At 40.7% G+C, this 19,390-nt stretch overlaps 3 protein-coding genes across 5 annotated transcripts in view; 2 read left to right on the top strand and 1 right to left on the bottom strand.

Annotated features, from left to right (window-relative positions):
* scpep1 (serine carboxypeptidase 1) overlaps positions 1–19,390 on the bottom strand; it is a 46,016-nt gene that overhangs the window by 6,428 nt on the left and 20,198 nt on the right. Inside the window, exons 1-5 of one of the 2 annotated variants that reach the window (XM_018698414.2) lie at positions 3,868–4,000; positions 2,826–2,959; positions 1,664–1,753; positions 1,329–1,484; positions 399–473 (exon numbers count right to left, since the gene is read on the bottom strand). In XM_018698414.2, the coding sequence (XP_018553930.1) occupies positions 399–473; positions 1,329–1,484; positions 1,664–1,753; positions 2,826–2,959; positions 3,868–3,928 (516 nt within the window). In that variant the 5' untranslated portion in view covers positions 3,929–4,000. Of the gene's footprint in view, positions 1–398; positions 474–1,328; positions 1,485–1,663; positions 1,754–2,825; positions 2,960–3,867; positions 4,001–19,390 lie in introns of those variants that run through there. The other variant, XM_051073814.1, reaches the window with a different exon arrangement.
* LOC108898520 (coilin) overlaps positions 4,663–19,390 on the top strand; it is a 77,069-nt gene continuing 62,341 nt past the window's right edge. The window contains exons 1-7 of one of the 2 annotated variants that reach the window (XM_018698415.2): positions 4,663–5,017; positions 5,465–6,440; positions 7,446–7,535; positions 8,462–8,509; positions 8,646–8,715; positions 8,864–8,952; positions 11,813–12,174. In XM_018698415.2, coding sequence (XP_018553931.1) covers positions 4,767–5,017; positions 5,465–6,440; positions 7,446–7,535; positions 8,462–8,509; positions 8,646–8,715; positions 8,864–8,952; positions 11,813–11,860 — 1,572 coding nt within the window. In that variant the 5' untranslated portion in view covers positions 4,663–4,766 and the 3' untranslated portion in view covers positions 11,861–12,174. Of the gene's footprint in view, positions 5,018–5,464; positions 6,441–7,445; positions 7,536–8,461; positions 8,510–8,645; positions 8,716–8,863; positions 8,953–11,812; positions 12,175–19,390 lie in introns of those variants that run through there. The other variant, XM_051073812.1, reaches the window with a different exon arrangement.
* The window catches only part of LOC108894784 (rab11 family-interacting protein 4A), a 54,471-nt gene continuing 48,213 nt past the window's right edge, over positions 13,133–19,390 (top strand). The window contains exon 1 of the mRNA XM_051073811.1: positions 13,133–13,526. Coding sequence (XP_050929768.1) covers positions 13,332–13,526 — 195 coding nt within the window. The 5' untranslated portion in view covers positions 13,133–13,331. The remainder of the gene's footprint in view (positions 13,527–19,390) is intronic.

Here is a 19,390-nt window from a genome sequence, read left to right as displayed (position 1 = left end):
GGCTCCCACACAAACACAAATACTCCTCTCTGTTAAGTAGGACCTGAACCAGGTCAGGTCTAGGGTTGGAAAGCCTAGTTTTGAGCAGAGCCACAGCATCTACTATCATTTTAGAGGTTGAGTTAAAGCGAAAGGATTGTGCCTCAACATCTGAATTGAAGCCCATCGATTCGGTTGGGCTGATCGCTGAGTTGAAGGCTGTGACATAACAACACACACAACAAAGGTTTCACACTTAACCTCTTTTGTTCCTTATCCTGTTTAGAATAAGTTCACATACTCTTTTCAGTCTGGTCTGTTTTGTTAACTAGATCTTCATTTAAGTTGAGATTGCTCTGTTTTATTAGTTCAACAACTTAGGTTCAACAGGTTAAACCAGCAAAAAGCAGTGAACTCACCTTGATGAGTTCTGAGGAGATAGCAGCTGCCATCTTCCCTCCATATGACTCAGAGAAGATGTAGAAGGGGACGCTCTGCAGAGAATAAAATTATAGTTCATATTTATCAGTTGCATCCTCAGTACTGTATGGTGTGTATATATATGTATAAGTTCACTTGGTCTCAAGGATAAACTAGTTAGATTTTGGTGGTCAAAGGTCAAAGTCACTGTGACCACACAAAACACAATTTAGGCCATAATTCAAGAATTCACATGCTAATGACTGGACTGGTTGGCAGATGCATACAGCTGGGAGGCTCTGTCTTTGTCTCCATCAACTCCTGAGAGAAATATGTGGCTCATCAGCTGCTAAATGCTCCACTATGTTCACCTCTTACTGTGGCTGTCTATGGCTTGGTAGTGAGCAGGTAGTGTAAAGCCAGTTTTTCGATCTTTTCCTCTAAGAGCAGCTGCCTTCTGTGGCCAAAAACAGTGCTATGATATTGGTGTAGAGTAAACCAAAATACCAAAATCTAGAATATACTAAAAAAAACAATGCAGCTAAAGCTCAAATTCACTATAAAGCTCTAAAAAGCTGAGGAAAGCAGCAGATCCAGCTGATAATTCTCTGTGGGTTCTTCACTACGAGCCACTCATTTCACATTGTCAAGCTGTCACCTGATACACTGTAGCCACTGTACACTGTTCAAGCTATTCCTGTACAAGATAGAACAATTCATTCAGCATGTTCGGAGCATTCAAACTGTTTAGTGTTTTATGCACAAGCTCAAGACATTTGTTAAATGAGATAATGGTACTGAAACGTGGGTTGCACCATTAAGATGCCTGTGGATCTTCTTTAAGTCGCCAGAGCTAACATGCTTATGGGACTATAACATCATGCTATAGTGAAACAAACTGGACTGTCGTAAGCTTCCAGCCAGCATACCTGGAACTCATCCTTCTCTGTGAAGAAGTGTCTGAGCAGCACCAGCATGTCTGAAGCCACCATGGCCACATTGGTAGCATAGCCATCAGGCCTCTCCGTGTAGCTGAAGCCAGTCCCCACAGGGTTGTCTACAAATAACACACTGGCTGCCTGTACCTGAAAGAACCAAACCACAAAATACATCAGCATGTTGACCTGTATTTTCTTCATTTCAGACATTATAACAGACATTACTTGTAACATTAATATAACACAATGCAGGGAATTGCTGATCACTAAACAGCTGGTTGAACAAAAGGACAATTACTTTAAAACCGTTAATGCAACCATCTTACCCAACTTGTCTTTCTGGGCTCTAAGTTCCTATTCAAAGGTCCAATCTCCTCAAAGTTCCCAAATCCACTTCCTGATCCTCCTGGTCCGCCCTAAAGAGACACAGACACATATCCTCATCATGTTCAAACATTAAGACCAGAGGTGCTATTTAACAGAGCAGCTGTATGCAGACGTTTGGCCACCCCTGTGCAAATTACACATTTAACAAGAAGAAATACAACCTCTGCAGCAAACAGTCAGTAAAAAAAGAACCTTAACGTTTACTCTTTATTTCAGGTGTTCTTTTTAACAAATGCTTTTTGTCTGTCTGTCAAACAGCTCCCTTCTAACTTTATCTGTCTGCAGCACTTACACTACACACTGCACACTGACTGAGGGTGCTCTTCCATATAGATCCTGTTGATGCATCAAAGCTGTTCCATCACTCCTACATTAGCTAAACCTTCCTACAGATTCTTTGCAGTCATATGGGGATTTTACTTTGCATTCCTAACCAGCACAGGTGCAGTTTTATTATTAAACTTCCAGATCTCGACTTGCACAGTTCCCCTTAACTGCCATTTCTTAATGACATGGAATTTTTAGGCTGGAAGCAATCTAATAACTTTTTATAGTCGCTCTGCTTTGTAGGCAACAACTAGCTTCATTTTCAGATCCCCAGGCCTTAGAGGTTCCTAATGCTAATTCTGTACCTGCCTTACAAGTCCTGATAAATCAATTAAGGCCTAACGAGTTAATGAAGTTCTGAGTGTTTTACAAGGGTGTCCAACTTTTACACGTCACGATTACCGTTTCATTTTTTCCTCTATTTCTTTACTTCATGAAATAAAAAGCAACAGTGAGTTGACGAGAAAAGCTCATTTTAATCCCTGTTTTGCTGCAGGAATGGTGAATGGAATTTTGGTATTGCATTTCTATAAAGTTGAGCTTGTGACAAACAGATGACCATGAAGAATGGTCAAAACTGAGGCAGCAGAACCAAAGATATGACATTAAAAAGAAAAACAACATTTCCAATAATACAACAAACTCCACACTCAAAATGTATAAAGTTGGCTTCATTATAAATTTGTAATCTCCAAAATTATTGGAAAATTATCCCAAGATTTTGTGATTTGTTGTGAGAGAGTGGTGGTGTGGTCCTTGAAGAAGATTTCCTACCTGCAGCCACATGACCAGAGGCAGGTCTGAGGCAGACGGGTTGTCAGCATAATAAAGCCACCAGAACATGTGGGCCCCGTCTCTCACTTCCACATAATTCCAGGCTTCTTTGCCAGCCAAAGGACTGGGGAGCCCTGCATAGGATTCAATTAAATGTGTTTTTTTGACCTGGTATTCAGTTACAGTGTTACTTAACAATTCTACTAAAGTATAACCAGTATAGGGACCTATATAAAAACACAGGTTTAACAAACTCTGAGCCTAACAGGGAGAACATGCAAACTCCACACAGAAATGACCAGGGCGAAGTGCTAACAGTGCTAACTAACCCTGAGATTGGAAACTCTGATTTTTCAGCTAAAGACAGTTAGTTGAATCAACTCTGAATATGTTCACTGGGGACAGTGCTGGTGGCAGCAGAAGATGAAACAGGTATGATTGTAACCTACAGTGCAAACCAGTAACAGCCTACTCATTTTTGTGATTTGCAGTTGAAAAAGCATCTCAGCTAAAACTGAGTGTATATTTTGGATGTCTGTTTTACCTGAGAGAAACACTGTTTGTAGCATATTTTACATATCACATATCATGTTATGATCAATGAAGGCGCTGACGCTAACAAAAATATGGCTTGAGTAACAAACTAATATTCAACCGGGATTTTCAATTAATGCGCTCCGATCAGTGCTAATATGGACTGTATGAGAGAGGAAATGGAACGCTGCGTCTGGCAGGAGAAGAGGAGTGAAAGAGAGAGGCTTTGATGGAAAACCCCGTAACGAACAGGTTAGGTTCAGTAAGTTCACAGTTTCATTATTTGTGTAGCTGTAACTGAAAAACTCAAGAACTCAGGGTTAACACTTTCTGGAATACACACCAATTATAAATAGCTATTGTAAATGAACAGCATAATTGTTACTTCCGTTTTTGAGTCTGATAAATCAAGGCACACATAAAGTAATACGAATCTAATATTTGACTTGTGTGTCACTTTGGCTGACTAGAGCGCATTTAAACACTACATAGAAGCCATAACTCATACCTTTATTGACGACAATGGCGAATAAAAACAACAAACTTGATGATGCTTCTACCAGTCCCATTGTTGGTGCCTCAGTGTACGAGTGGCTCTGTTCTGTACAGTTTTACTGTTACGAGTAATCACATGACCGCACCCGGAGTCAGCTGACCGACATCAACCCGCCCCCCAATTTCTCTATAATTTTATTTAACTTTGCTTTGTCTTATTGTGCACGTCAGTCACCACCATACACATACAGTTAGGTTACAGGTTACCACTAGCTTAATAAAAGGAAGAAATAACAAGAAAAAATATCTATTAAGTATTGAGAATTTTGTTTAAAAATGAAGCAAAAAAAATAAAGAAACAAATAAATTACTAATGTGATATATACAGTGATAACTACAGTTAAGTACAGTAAACGTTTGACTGACAACACAGTACAGTACATATTATACTGTACATACATACATACATAAATGTATGTCCTGCCTCCACCCCAACAGAGGGCAGTGTTGTGAATGAGTTGGCGTTAAAGAGAACAACAGTCAAGGTAAAATTGACTTTCAGTAAAGCACTTGTCTTTCAAAATAAAAGGCCAAAGGGCCAACGTTTTGGTTTTAACATAAATTTAAGCACTGACAGACTCTTCATGAATGTATCTGCTTCTCAATTTGAAGACCTGCTTGTCTGTTTGAAAAAAAATCCTTAGTGTGGTGTTACAAGCCTTGAAGTGTGTGTTGAAGGTTAAAGAGCACGACTCAAAGAGGAACACTATTACTCTTAACACTCTTATTTTGAAACAACCGACCGGAAGTATCGTCCCCGCTTTTTCTGGCGGAACAGCAGGGATGCGTTTGGCGCATGGATGTACGGTTTGGCGTAATTGATTTGGCGTTAGGTTTAGTTTTCTCGGTGTCATGGCTGCCAACAGTAACAGCTTCATTCGCGTGCGCTTACACTTTGATTACCCGCCGCCCGCTGTTGTTGATTGCCGGATGTGCTGGCTGCTCCTGGACTTGAATACATGTCGCGTGGTGGCGGATCTGGAAAGTATCATCAGAGAGAAGTTTGAGTTCAGCCCAAGAAGCATCCTAAACCTCTTCATTGAGGACTGCTACTTGCCGCACACAGAGCACATATTTGTGGTGCGGGACAACGACAGTGTCAGGTGCGCGTGCTTTGACTGCTTGTTGTATTGACAGTCATATCCTGCGACCTTTTCTAGGCTACACTGTGATAAGTGTGTTGGAGATGGCTTGGTCCCCAGGCTAAGCCTGATGAATCTCAGTCCTGTAACCTGAGGATAGTTCATAACATAAAGGTGTTGCTGAAAGCTAAAGATGGATTTCCTCTTGGGCCCAGGATGATTTAGATAATACATTTACAGACTATATATTTAAAAAATTGAGATATGTTTACATTGAGCTGAGCTTAATTTGATGACTTACTTAAAGCTCAGAAAGCTACAGAGAAAGCTAGTAAGTCAACCTCACGCAAGAGTTTCTTTAATCAGATACTATTTCCAAGGTCAGTCAACACTGATATTGGCATCTGCCTCTGAGCAAGATGACGTAAAAAAGGTAGATTGTTTAAAAGATGTGTTCCTGTTTTCTAGGGTGAAGGTGGACTTTCTGGCTCCAGGCAATGGGCACAGCAGCTGTCCAGATACATCAAGTAAAAACTGCAGAAAGAGACAGAGACCCACAGAGGAGGATGGGCCAGGAGGAGATAGAGTGAGCATGGAATGGAAGGAAAAAAAGAGGAAAAAAAGGAACAAGGAGTGGGAAGCCAAGCAGACTTCGGATGATGAGATGAAGAAGTCAAAAGAAAAGTGCACAGAGAAGAAGAGGAAGAAGGCAGAGAAAAATAGTCCTGCTGTTACCCCTAAACCTGCGTCTACTAAAAAGACCCCAGCTAGTATCAACCAGCCAGCTAAAGGCACCAAGAAACCCCCAGCAGCACAAACAAAAACACATAGTGTCTCCTCTTCAGATTCCAGTAGCAGCAGTAGTGAGGACGATGAAGCTCCCAAGAAGCTACCTGCCCCAAAACCAGCACCCAAAACACCCTTGTCCACCCCTGCTGCTTCCAAGGCACCTCAAAACACCAAACCTATCCAGACAAAACACCCTACCTCATCATCCTCTTCAGAAACGGACTGCTCCACTGATGAGGCGCCCAGCGAAAAAATCCCACCAAAAAACAAATCTTTAACCTCGACATCACCAAAAAATAGAATAGCTGAGAACTCAAAATCTCAGCAGGCTTCCTCTGTTCTGCAGTCCACAAACTGTGCACAGAAACAGGGTAGCAGTAAAAGTATCCCCCCTGATGACAAAGTTGTGGAGCCTTGTAACACAGACAGCGAAGAGGAGATTGAGCTGGTTATTCGAAAACCAGTGCTGCAGCCAGGACATGGTGTGGGTAGTCAGGCATCTTGGAGAGGCAGCAGCCGAGGGAGAACCAGACGTGGTGGTCCTGGAGCTAGGGGCAGGGGCGATGGTAGAGGGCACGCTGGCAGCTTTGAGTTCAGCCATAAGGAGCCGTCCTACCAGACTGATTCACTGGCCAATAAATCAGTAGTCTTCCAGGTCTGTCTGCATGTGTCTGCACCTACTTATACATGTCTGTTTTCATGACTGGAAAGTAGTGTAGTTACTGTAGGACACTATGAGTTTGACTTAATGCTTCAAATTAGTTCAGGATTTAACTGCCCTAACTGTATTTTAAGAGAAACTAATGCTAAGCTTGAGGAAGGTTTAGTTACTACACCTGTCAAGCTTTCTGTGCTCACATGACAAATATGTAGTTTTGTAATGACTTACCATTTATACAGGTGTACTTTTTAATGTTTCAAGTTGACTACTTTTAAAAGAGGAGCCTTGTAAATGTGGTCTTAAATATGCTAAAATAGGTTAAAGCTAGATGTACCATGTAATGTTTCCGCATCCTAAGCAGTTTGTGGTTTGTACAGTGGAAATGTGGAAATACTAAAACAGCATTGTTAATGTATTTGTAGAGTAATTAGTACTAGCATTTATACATATGAAAAAAACAGTGACATAAGTGCCTGTGTAGGTTACATGCTTGCTTTTCACATAGTATGTTTTCATTTTTGAGATCACAAGAGAAAAGGCCTGGCTGATGTGTTTGGAAAATGTATTGCTGTCTCAGTTAACGTTGACTGGGGTGGCTGTAGTGTGAACTTCCCCAAATTCAATGAAGATAAGGATAAAGCTGCAAAGGTTACCACACCCTTACCTTCCTCCTTAGCTTCAAGGACCAGCTTTCACACAGTGATGATCATACAGTTCATGAGCTAGCTGTGAACAAGGCCACCACCACCTCTACAGCCTCAGGTTTACTGCTGCACCTGTGTATTTGTGGGAGGGCTTTAGTGAACAGTCAGTTATGATAATGACATTTTAGAATGGTTTTAAGTCTTGCCTCTGTGACATTATTATTTTATTGGCAGTATAGTTACATAAGTTGTGTGTAAACATGGTCATTGTATTACATGTCCATTATGAAATACTGTGTATGAAAGGGGATCAGGATTAACAATCTCTTGGCCTCCTGCATGTGTCTGAATGCAGAATGGAGCAGAAAGTGCCCCCAAACTGGACTACAGCTCTATGCCCCTGCTAGCTGCCCCTCCACAGGTGGGTCAGAGGATTGCTTTCAAGGTAAGCCTACCCCTCTTAGTCATACGGAGTATCTGCTCTGTTTTTGACATTGTGCCTTTGTGCTAACCTGATGAGTTTTGTAGCCTTGGTTCTGCTGTTTAGTTTTGAACAAAAAAAAAATCCTCTCATTGAGCCACATATTTTCCCTCAGAGCCTCAGGGAGAAGCTGCTTTCAGTCATATAGAGGCATGTGAAATAATGAACATTTTTCATGTATTACTTTGTATTACACAAAGACACATTTTCTATGTTGATCTAAGTCATTTTGTATAATTTTCTGCCCCTGTCTGCATTTGCAGCTGACTGACACTGTCGCTCAGAGCTCCATCTGTATACAGTGAACAAACCTGCCTTTGCCCTCACATGTAATGTTACATACAGAAATCCACATTTTATATGTGCTGTAGAGGTTTAAGCAAAACACAACAGACATAACAAACAGCTAATCATAGAGAGAAACTGTTTTTTTCTAGAATGGATTACTGAAATTTACTGATGGAAACATGGGATTTCTCATGTTTTTCTTTGTTGGAGAAAAAGTACCTTAAACAATATATAGATTGATGGAAATAAATCCGTAAATCAGACATTTTTCAAGCAAAAATATGGACATTCACTAATTTAAGTTTCTCCAATGTGAGAATTTTCCCATTTTTAAATAGTTTTAAGTCTAATATCTTGGCTGAACATCTGGCTGTTAGACTGACAGTCAGAAGACAGTGGAAGATGTCACCTTAGGTTCTGGGAAATTGTGATGGGCATTTACCACATTTCCTAATAAAATGAATGAGTAAAATGAATTTACAAATAATTAATCAATAAGAATGTAATATGGAGACTTAAGTAACACCAGTGTTTAAAAACTGAACTTAGTTTCTAGTTGTGAGGTTCATTTCCTAACATTATACTCTTTTGTGTGTTCACAGCTGTTAGAGCTAGCTGAGAACTACACTCCAGAGATATCAGAATATAAGGTGAGTATAATAATTTCTGCTGCAGTAATCTAATATGACCATTGTCCACAAGCTGTTAGGTGGGACCTTGGAGATATCCTCTTAAGAAAGTCTTAACTGTTCATTCATACTGGAATCATGTCACTGTACATTCTAGGAGGGGAAGATTGTGAGCTTTGACCCAGTAACCAAACAGATGGAGCTGGAACTACTTCATGCTTCTCAAGGTAGGGATCAGGAGATTGAACACTTTCTAAATGCAAGTCATGGAATTTTAAATGTGATTTATTTAGCAGAAACAGAACAGATTGTACAATATTTTCTAGTTAATTAGACACATTTGTGATTATTTCTAACTTTCTGCTTCTCTCTCAGCTCCTGTGGAGCCTGGGAAGTTTGACCTGGTTTATCAGAACCCTGATGGCTCGGAGAGAATAGAGTACGCTGTGTGCAGAGGTGCTTGGGTAAGCCTTAGCATATATCACTTCTATTTATAAATAACCTTGACAACAGAAATTGTGAAAAGACATTCATAAAGTATTCACATTTTGTTATGTTGCAGCCTTATGCTACAATTTTAAAAAAAATCCTCATCAATCTACCCACAATACCACATAATGAAACAGAATTTTAGATCCATCCATCCATCAATCATCCATACCACTTATCCTCTAAGGGTCACGGGGGGCTGGAGCTAATCCCAGCTGACATGGGGGGGGGGGGTTACACCCTGGTCAGATCACCAGTCCATCACAAAGCCAACATATATAGACAAAACAACCATTCACCTATAGACAGTTTAGTCACCAATTAACCTGCATGTGTTTGGACTGTGGGACGAAGCTGTGGAGACACATGCACCGGGAGAACATGCAGACTCCACACAGTAGTGATGGTTGTCCTACTAGAGTCTAGAGTCTTGAACCTGCCACTTTCTTGCTGTGAGGTGACAGTGCTAACCACTGCAACAGCATGCCGTCCAGGATTCCACATTTTTTGTAAATGTATTAAAAAGGAGAAACTGAAATGTACTTAGACTGTTTGAAATTTAACACAGGTCTCTCCCATTTCCCTTGATCATCTCTGATCTGGGGTAGGCTACAAAAATATTTCTGCTACATTGAAGGTCCCAAGAGCACAGCTGCCTCTATAAGTCTTAAATGGAAGATGGTTAGAACAACCAGGACTCTTACAAGAGCTGGCACCCAGCAAAACTGAAGGGTCAGGGGAGAAGGGCCTTGAAAACAGAGGTGACCAAGAACCCAATGATCTCTGTGGCAGAGCGCCAGAGATCCTGTGTGGAGATGGAGAGACTCTAGTAGGACAAGCATCACTACAATCTGGGCTGTATGCAGGACTGGTCAGACGAAGCCTCTCCTCAGTGAAAGACACGCCTGGAGTTTTCAAAAAGCACCTAGATGAGGTAGATGAGAGTGGAGTTTGTGTGGCTAAAAACCAACACAGTGAGCTATAACAGGATGCGTAGGTGGGTGATAATTTTCTGTGGCTGTGTCTTCACATTCGCATATCACATATAGTCATGTGATCCATTGTTGATATCAAAATCCTTATTAGGGCAATTTAAAATTCTATGCAAACATATTTTCACACCTATTTTAATCTACATGGACATGACAACTTCTGCAGAGTGGTTAAAGCAGTTTTGCTTTTGTTTCTTGTCCTTTTCTCAATAGTTTTAAGTAGGTGTGGTTCAGGTGGAAACTGTGATGTCATTTACACTTCTCATTTCCAACACTTTAGAAGGAACACCTGTACACCTGCTTATTCAGCGCAACATGTTGATGGCCTATTATAGCAGAAGACCAAATTAAATTCCACTCCTGTCAGAACAGAAATCTGTGGTTGCAGTGGGCACAGGCTCACCAAACCTGAACTTGCAAAACCTAGCCTAGTCTGAAGAGTATTGATTACTGCTGAGGCACGCAGATGTTAGACTCAGAATTTGGATTTCGCAAAGCAAAAGTCGTTTCAAAATGTGACTGACGACAAGCCAGCAACTTTTTGGGCAGCTTTGAACTGCATGTTTTTGAGGGGAGCTGCTCATATTTCTCAGTGAGGGTGTTCACATGTGCTGTGGCTCTCTGGACTGATTGTGTTCAGGGTGAGGGGGGGAGCAGCAGTACATTCAATCGACCAATCAGCAGCTAGACAGAGGCAGAAAATGACCTTGTAAATGTGCTGCGTAAAAAACGTTTCCCCATAGTTTTTCCTGGGACCTTCTCCATTTTTTGAAATTGTGAGGAGAAATTTAACATGACTATGGTTCTTTTTTCCCTTTTATCTGAATGTACAGTGTTTACTAGAGTGAGTTCATTCCAGTGTTTGTTTCTCTATTCATCATACCTCCTCAGACTATGTATAGCAGCCTGCATAAAACGTTTTTGAAATTAGAGGTAGATTTAGATGCATGTTGATGTGATGACAGCTGCTAGTCCAGACAGTTAGGTTTAGTTTATGTTAGGCTTTTTTATTTTAATTTGAAAAATGTGGATATACAGTATGTTAATATAGTAGTTTCATTGACTCGTGCAACTTAGCATGTGACATCATGTTGCAAAGTCAAACTTTCTGAGCTACTTTAGCTGCTTTTCTTGAGAGTTGGCAGCATTGGTTGTTTGCTTATGTTGACATATCCATTCAATCTTGATGACATAGATTAGCTGAGTGTCAAACTCTTAATACCTAATAACTAAGGATGTAATTTTTCCCCCCATAACTGTATCTTTGATGAAATATTAAAGACTTGTTACCATGTTTTCAGGGGCTTTGAGTAAAGGATAATACTGACAAGTTGTACATTTGTGATAGTAAGTAAGACCATGTCCACAGAGGCCAAACAAAAGGCTATACCTTTTATTTTGTTCAGTCAGCACCTGTGCAAGCATGGCATCATAGAATTCATATGTCAACAACTTACATCATTTCCTCAAGTGCCTTATTAAATCACAACTGGTCCTGACAGATTGTATTGTGTTTATTCCCTGTCTGTATTGTTGACAGTAGACGGCCCTTACAGTGACAAAAGCAGTTAAACCCAAAGCCTTTCTTTTGTCTTCGAGCCCTGTCTTAGCCCTTTTCCTCTAGTCTGAGTTATCCCATTCACACAGTAATCTGCTTGTGTAATTACTCATCCAAACGAGAGAGGTGTGGGAACTGACAAAATCAGCTACATACTGTATGCTGAGTTTTATTTGTTGGCATTTGGCTGCTGTTTGTGGTGTGTTTTCCTCACACCCACACCTATCTTGTTTTAATCTTGGCTTAATAACAGTTTGAAGTAACATCTTTACTTTTCTCCTGCAGGTGACAGAACGGTGGGACTCACTCCTTGAACCAAGGCTGGTCATTTAAATCTGACAGTGAATTTGTACATCCTGGTTTAGCAGGATGTATTTGCTTTTTAAAATGATTAATAATTTTAGGATCCTTTAGCTTATGCTCCAGTGCCTAAGTTAAGTTGGGAGTAACTTCTTCACATGGTGGAGTATGAGGATTGAATTGAATTTTTAAAAATAATTGTTGCATTTAAATTGGGTGTTAAAGATAAGATTCTGTTATTTTAATATGTAGATGGAATGAGTGTTTGTTTCCAGGACATTGTTTTATGTTTTGCACAGTGATGTGACTGTTTAAATCAATCTTGAATAAACTGGTTTTTAATAAAACTGTCTCCTTTGAGTACAAGGTAAATGCCTATTGTGTCATTCCAATGTAGAAATGTTCTGTCTTATGGAAGCCCATTTCTGCCGGGAAATAGAAATAGTAGCAATACTAGAAATAGATGTTAAAATGTAGAGTGAAAGTAGCAGTAGTCTAAAGATAAGATAAAGAGTGTGGTCTATACCTGCTCTATATGTACAGTGACTCGAGATAACTTCTGTTGTGAACCGGCGCTATATAAATAAAACTGACTTGACTTAAATAAAGATTAGATAAAGATTACTTGTCAGCAAACTGACTCCATAATGTCAGGTACACAGACATATCTGTTTGCTAACATTATCTATTTCTGTCTCCATAATCTACTGGTCATATCAGATCAAGTAAGGCTGACCTGGCAAAAACTGAACAAGTATGTGTTTTACAGGTTGTGAATGCAACTGTTCATTTGTTAGAAGAAAAATATGTTATTTCGTCTCTAAAAAAAAAAATCCATAGCCAAGTTTATAGTCACAGTCTTGACACGCTGTCTGTAATTTTGAACTACCATGAGTGTTTTCATCGTGAGAAAGGCGAAATTGACAAGGTCTGGACATGTGGGGAGGAATGATAGGCTACCTGACTGGGAGAAAGATGCGGAAGCTGGAGCTGCCAGCAGAAGGAAAGGAGGAAGGCGAGAGAGGGGGGGGGGCATAACGTGCCAGCAGGATGCAGGAGGCGGGAATGGTTCATTTGCTGGGTCGACCCCCAACGAGAGCAGCCGAGAGGAGGAGGCCTGTTTTTATTGCCTTTACTAACATTACTGTTATTTTTTTTTTGGCGGGAAAGGTAATAAACTCGCGTCCAATTAATTATATTCCATTTCATTATATTCAGGTCATGGAAGCAACGGCTAAATATACAATTTTATTTTGGTGGAAAGTCGTAGGCGGGCAGTAATACACCTGTATTATTAATTAGTAGTTTGCCTGTGACGCAATGCCTCGTCTCCAAATCGTAAATCATCGCCCTTTTCCGTTACCTCTCGCGTCTTCAGAGCCAGCGATGCTGCTTATGTCACAGCAGCAGCAGCAGCAGCACCAGTCGAACAAGTCGGTCCGGCGGAGCTGAGAACGAGAACGATGGTGGCGGTCGTCATTCCGATTCTCTTACTGTCCATTTGATGAAGAAAAATACGGCTCCCGCCGACGAAGCCAGTTGTGCAATGGAAGGACATGTTTTTCCCGACCAAGAGCAGCTATTGCAGTTTCTGAGGAGGCTCAAAGAGGTTTTCGACGTGTGTGACGAGGATGCTGACGGCTTCATCCGGGTGGAGCACTTAGTGGATCTCGGTCTTCAGTTCGGCCAAGGAGACGAGGTAAGAGGCAGTGAAGGACTGGGTGACAGGACACAGCTTCTTCACATGCGCGTCCTGTATTTTGCAAATTGTGATCGATCAACTGTCATGTTATAGACCTATGGTTAGCTCCTGCCAACAACAGACAACCTGTCCGTATTAAATGTCACAGGTGTGCGAGAGATGCTAGCATTTAGTAGCTTATTACTCAGACATCAGCTAAGCATATCTGCTGGGCTGGTGTGCTGATCTGATGTCTGCAAAAAAAACCCTGACATGTTTGCTCGCTCCAAAATTCACTCTGTGTTGCTGTGTATGTGTCCATGTTATTAAAACGGTTCCCGTTCAGTCGCTGCAGGAAAGCCAGCTTGGAGTGAAGCATCACAGTTACAGTTTAACAGTTTGGGGCAATATAATCTTAAAATGATCAGAGTCAAATCAGACCCCATTCAACAGTGTGAAATGACCACTGAAACAATCTAACGTTAAGATGGATAAAATAGTCTACACTCAAAGACCCATGATGAATATATATATATATATATATATATAATATATTTGAAATTCTATGGAGACTTGAAACGATGTTTCCTAATTGGTCTGGTGGATCTTGAGATGCTTTGCCAGGAAGAATGGGATAAACTGCCCAAATGTAGGTGTGCAAAGCTTATAGAAGAAGACTCAAAGGTTTCATTGCTGCCAAAGGGTCTTCTACAAAGTACTGAATGAAGGGTCTGAATACTTTTGTAAATGAGAGATTTCAGTGCACACAGGGTTTATAAGCAGGGCGCAGTGAGGAGGGAACATTTACAAAGATGTTGAGGGCACAGATTAGCATGAGACTTAGACTAGCTCCAAAGAGATTCCTAAATGTTGTATCCGATGCGTCATTTTTGGGCTAACAATACTGGGAGGGGTGTGGCAGCTAATGTCAGTCTTAGGTTCAGTACCATTGAGAACACGCAGCCAGTCCCAGCTTCAGTCCCAGCTTCAGTCCCAGTAATGCTAGGGAACTTTCTGTGGTACTGAGGCATGGGCCAGCGGGGTGCCAGAGGTCAATAGTAACTCTTGATTATTTATCATTTGATTGCCTTCCCCCAACGCAGCTTGTTAATCTAGCCTACGATGTCATAATATCACGTCGTCAGATTTGAAGCTGAGTACTCCATCAATCTTAGTTACTGTAAAGGTTCTTGCTGAAAAACTCAAGGTCATGGTCAGTGTGTTTGGCTTGATGGCTAGAGAGAGCTGCTTCCAAACATGCTTGTACAACTTCTCAGCCCAGTACCAGGCTGTTCAGCATGGATTGCTTCAGAGTGAGAGTGTCTTTATGGCATGTATGTGTATGGGACATTCACTTGTCAGTGGTGACTGAACATGGTTTGGACTGAGCCTGATTCACTGTAAGTGTTGTAATTGTGGATGGAGTGTGTGTGTATGCCAACACTGTCTCCAGATTTTATTTCAGTATGATATTAAATTCATCCAGCTGATTCTCTATTACCATGAACAAAACACTTCAATTATTTTTTTTTCAGTCAATTTATATTACTGTCATAATGAGTGGGTTTACATCAGCCCAGCCAAAAAATTTTAAGGATGAGTGGCTGGTTGTCAGCCAAACCTAAAATGGGATGCCTGTATCTCACTAGGAAGACCAAATTATCACAGGGTTGGTGGTTCAGTTCCCAGGTCTTTCTGCCAAAACATGCTTTGGCAACATACTCAACCCTGATGGTCAGACCAGCACCATGGTAGTTCACTGCCATCAGCGTGTGATTGAGAGTGTAAATGGGTGAATAAGAGAAAAAATGTGTCAAAATAAAGCAGTGTGAATGTATATGTACCTGTCAGCCTTCCAGTCTTTAGCCAGTGGCTGCTTGGAAGGATTAGAGATCAATCTGAAAACATGTGGTAAGCAGTAACATAAGATATTACGATGCAGCACAACCTTTGTGGTAAATCATCCGCTTCACTTTAAGTATTGAATTCATAAGAGGGATACACTAGCTTCCTTTACATGCAAGGAGATTTGCCTTGAAGCTGTCATGGCGGCTGAGCACCCAGAGCACATCACTAAAAATAACCCAGCCGTACGAAGAGGAAGCTACTTCTTCATCTTCCTCCTCCCCTCTCTCGTATCTCTGTGGTCTTTGTCACCATGGTGATGAGAGCTTCACAAGGAGTCTATGAGCGGATTGATTTGTTATTAAGTAATGAAATAATCCGCCTTGCTGCTAAAACTACGAGATGGCGCTCTGCACCAGTCCTGTATTTACATTTATTCATTTGGGAAACATTGTTCTCTCCAGTGAACATCCAGACACATCAGTGCTGTGGTGATTAGTTCACTGCAGTGAGTGAAATGACATCTTAATTCCTCATGTTTATCTTGCAACCACACTGCTGATCCTTACTGCACGCACACAAATACACACACTTGGGATTGTGACAGTATAAAATGTAATAATTAGAGCACATTATTAATTATATACTTATATTTGTATTTCAACATTGTTTTTTGTGCACTAAAGAATCGTTTGGTCTTGTTTTCACACCCAACCCATGTTGAGTTCATTTTAGCCTTACAATTTATGTTTTCATATATTGAACTATTGTGCTCACACACACTTCACATCATTTTTCAAGCATGCATCATTGAAGATTTTTGAATGTGTTTCTCCTAACTTTTAGGCATCTGAAACTTGTTTGCGATAAGCAGTCAGTCTGAGATATGAGAGTTAACCATCAAACACCACTGCACTGAGAGCATTGTTTTGGAAAAGTGAAATGGAAAACACAGTCATGGTGATAAGGAACAGGATTAGTGAATTTTATGCTTTTTGCTGTTATACAGAATTCCAGGCAAATCGAGCAAAGCCAAACAACAACAACAACCAACAACAAAGAAAAAGAAAAAACAAAACAACAAAGCAGAGCAGTAATTCATTTACTGTATATGGCCATCGTTGGCAACCCCATTGACCCCAGTGAAAGTAGCTATCACTATTACTTCTGGGCCACAAACTTGCAGTCTTATTTTAGTAAATATACCCAAATGCTGGTGATTCCACTGGTTACATGGTGACCTGAAATTTGGCCTACAGAAAAAAGAAGAAGGACTTCCAGTACAATATTGCTTAGTGACATTTTCAAGTGGAAATGTTCTGTGCTATGTTGGCATCCCTTAACATATTATTTTTACTCTCATTTATCCATCATCTATCTCTCCACCTTCACCTCAGGCTCACGCTATGGGCAGACATCAGGGAAACACTTTTAGACACCAAGTTTCTGTGTTTGTTTCCTTGTCTGATCTCCCCTAGTGTCTCTGCCCCCATGTTTGTCTGTCTGTGTGTGAGGGTGTGTGCTTTTGCAGAGGCGTGCCGCAGCTCTGGCTCACCTGCTTCCCATTAGTCATCAAGCACAGTATAAGAACCCCAGCTCTCTAACCACTCATGTCAGGATTGTGCTGTGGCTCTGTGGGTGTTAGTCTGCTGCACTGATTTGTTAGTGTTGAGTTTGAGGCTGCTGTTGTTTCTAGGTGTGTTGTTGCTTTTGGTCATATGTACCTTCCTGTGCCACATTATTCCCCTGACGGCCTGTACTATGAAGGGAGTTTAAGCTACTCTGATTTAACTCAGGTTATCAAGGAAAGTCAGTGTTAAACAGTACGATGGTGGTTAAGTTGTCAGTAAGATAGTCGGCGTTAACTTAATCGGAGTTAGTGCACGTGCATAAAACGGACGTGCAGCGTATCTCTCAGATGAAGAGCGCACGTTAATTCTGTCGGATTGTGAGGAATTTAAAGAGACTCTAATGACACAATGTAAAACAGCGTCTGTCAACAAAGACAGGGAGACTGGTCACATGTTCTCTGGGTTCTTCATCTGTAATATGAGATGTAAGGACTCGTAAAATATGTGATGATTTTTCGGATACTTGGATTACAGTCAACACGTGGGTCACATGTCTGAGAATGAGCTGTTCCTGTTAATGATGTTCTGCCTGGAACACTCAGCTGTATATGTATGAATGTAATGCTGTTGTGTTCAGTATGAACTTCAGTATTTCAGCCTCAGTGGAAACTGAACCTGGATCAAATAGAAACCTTCTATAAAGAGCTACACATTCATATTTCCATCATTAATGCTGCTGGTCTGTAACAGTTACAACAGCCTGTTGTATTATATTGTCTTTCAGGACAATAATGCCCCCCCACCCCCATTTAAATTATTATTCAAATCGATAACATGGCTAAATTCTGCTGCTTGACTGTGAGAAAAAATACAAATTAAAATAACTGAAAATGAAAATTGAAATGGAAAATGTGGGCATAAAAATACATTTGTTGGTCCACATACCTCATACTTGTTTTGTTTTGTTTTTTTAAATTGACTTGACTACTGTCTCTTGCAGGTGAAGGCCTTGTCCAGGTACCTGGATCCTAACGCTGATGGGAAAATCAACTTCAAAGACTTTTGTCATGGTGTGTTTGCTATCAAGGTAAGAACAGTAGTTATGTGCTGAATACTGGACTTTATCCATGTGAGTAATGAGAGGTACTGACTTTTGGTACCTTTTGATAGAGACAGCCAAGCTGTTTGCATCTCTTTCCAGTGTTTGTGCTAAGCTCAGTTACTGGTTGTTGTCTGTTCCCTCATATTTACATTACAGACTCTTGGCAATAAAGCAAAAAATAAAGCATTTCCCTATAATGACCAAACTGTAGATAATCATTAGTCTTTATCATTGTCTTTGTCACCTTGAAACATAACAGAGTTTTTGATGAAGCAAAGCATGAATTCAGGGTCATACCACCACTCTCATTCCAGCCAAAATGACAATAGACATTTGGGCGACTTAATGGATATGGGTGTAATATTCTATAAATCTGACCTCTCTTGTTTTACTTTACCTGCACATCTGTGTGACCCAGCTGGTACAACTGGCTATTCCTGTAGATGAAGATGACACATTTTAACTAACACAGACTGATAAAGAGCATACTGCTCTTGTTATATCCTGCTGGTGCTGATCAAATGTTTTGAACCCCAGTGTAACGCCTCTGTTCTAACCCCTGGACTTCATCTCTCCCTAAAACTCTATGCCAGAATACAAAACTGCCTTACCCATTGATTACACCTGTACTTGCATACTGTCTGATCACTGGATCACTGGTCCATGTATAAATGTGCTACCCTGCTGTTCTTCTTTCTCAGACCCACTGTCTGTGTCTGTTAGCTCACTGTGTACCAGTATACGATTCCACTCCACAAGGGTAAACTTCTTAACAGTCTGATCGAGGGCTGGGCAGTAAGGCCAAAAATATGATCATGCTTTTTTCCCCCATATTGATTGATATCAATATTTATCGCAATTTTGCACAAAACATGATTTTGAAGAGTATCCTGATAATGACCGAAGCCTAAAGAAACCAGTGGGCTCATTAAAAAACAATTTACTATGCAAACATGTTTTATCTGCCTCAGCTAAATATTAAAGATGTGTTGTAACTTCTTAAAACAAAAACCTGTGATGACTACAATCACAAATTTCTTTGACAGGGCCTTCTTTATAGAGGTGTAAATTAGACAGCAGGCAGTTTGTGAAAAGGATTTCCATCCTGGGAGTTCGTACCTACAGTTCAGCACTTAAATCAGTTTCCTGAACCCAGTTTTCTCCACTGTGATCAGGGGCATCAGGTCTTTAACTAAGAGGTAGGAGACTGCGTTTGTTAGAGCCACACTTCTTTTCAATCACTTTTCATGTGGGGCAATGGCCACAAAAGATGACACGATAGATTTTGGTTCAGTACAGTGATCCTGCCAGGACAAACAGCCCACATTTTCATCCTCTCTTTGTGGTCGCAGGGGTGAAACCTT

The sequence above is a fragment of the Lates calcarifer genome, linkage group LG11, assembly GCF_001640805.2.
Source record: "Lates calcarifer isolate ASB-BC8 linkage group LG11, TLL_Latcal_v3, whole genome shotgun sequence".
Taxonomy (NCBI): domain Eukaryota; kingdom Metazoa; phylum Chordata; class Actinopteri; family Centropomidae; genus Lates; species Lates calcarifer.
Note: the sequence above shows the minus strand (reverse complement) of the source record. Positions and strands in the feature narration are given on the sequence as shown.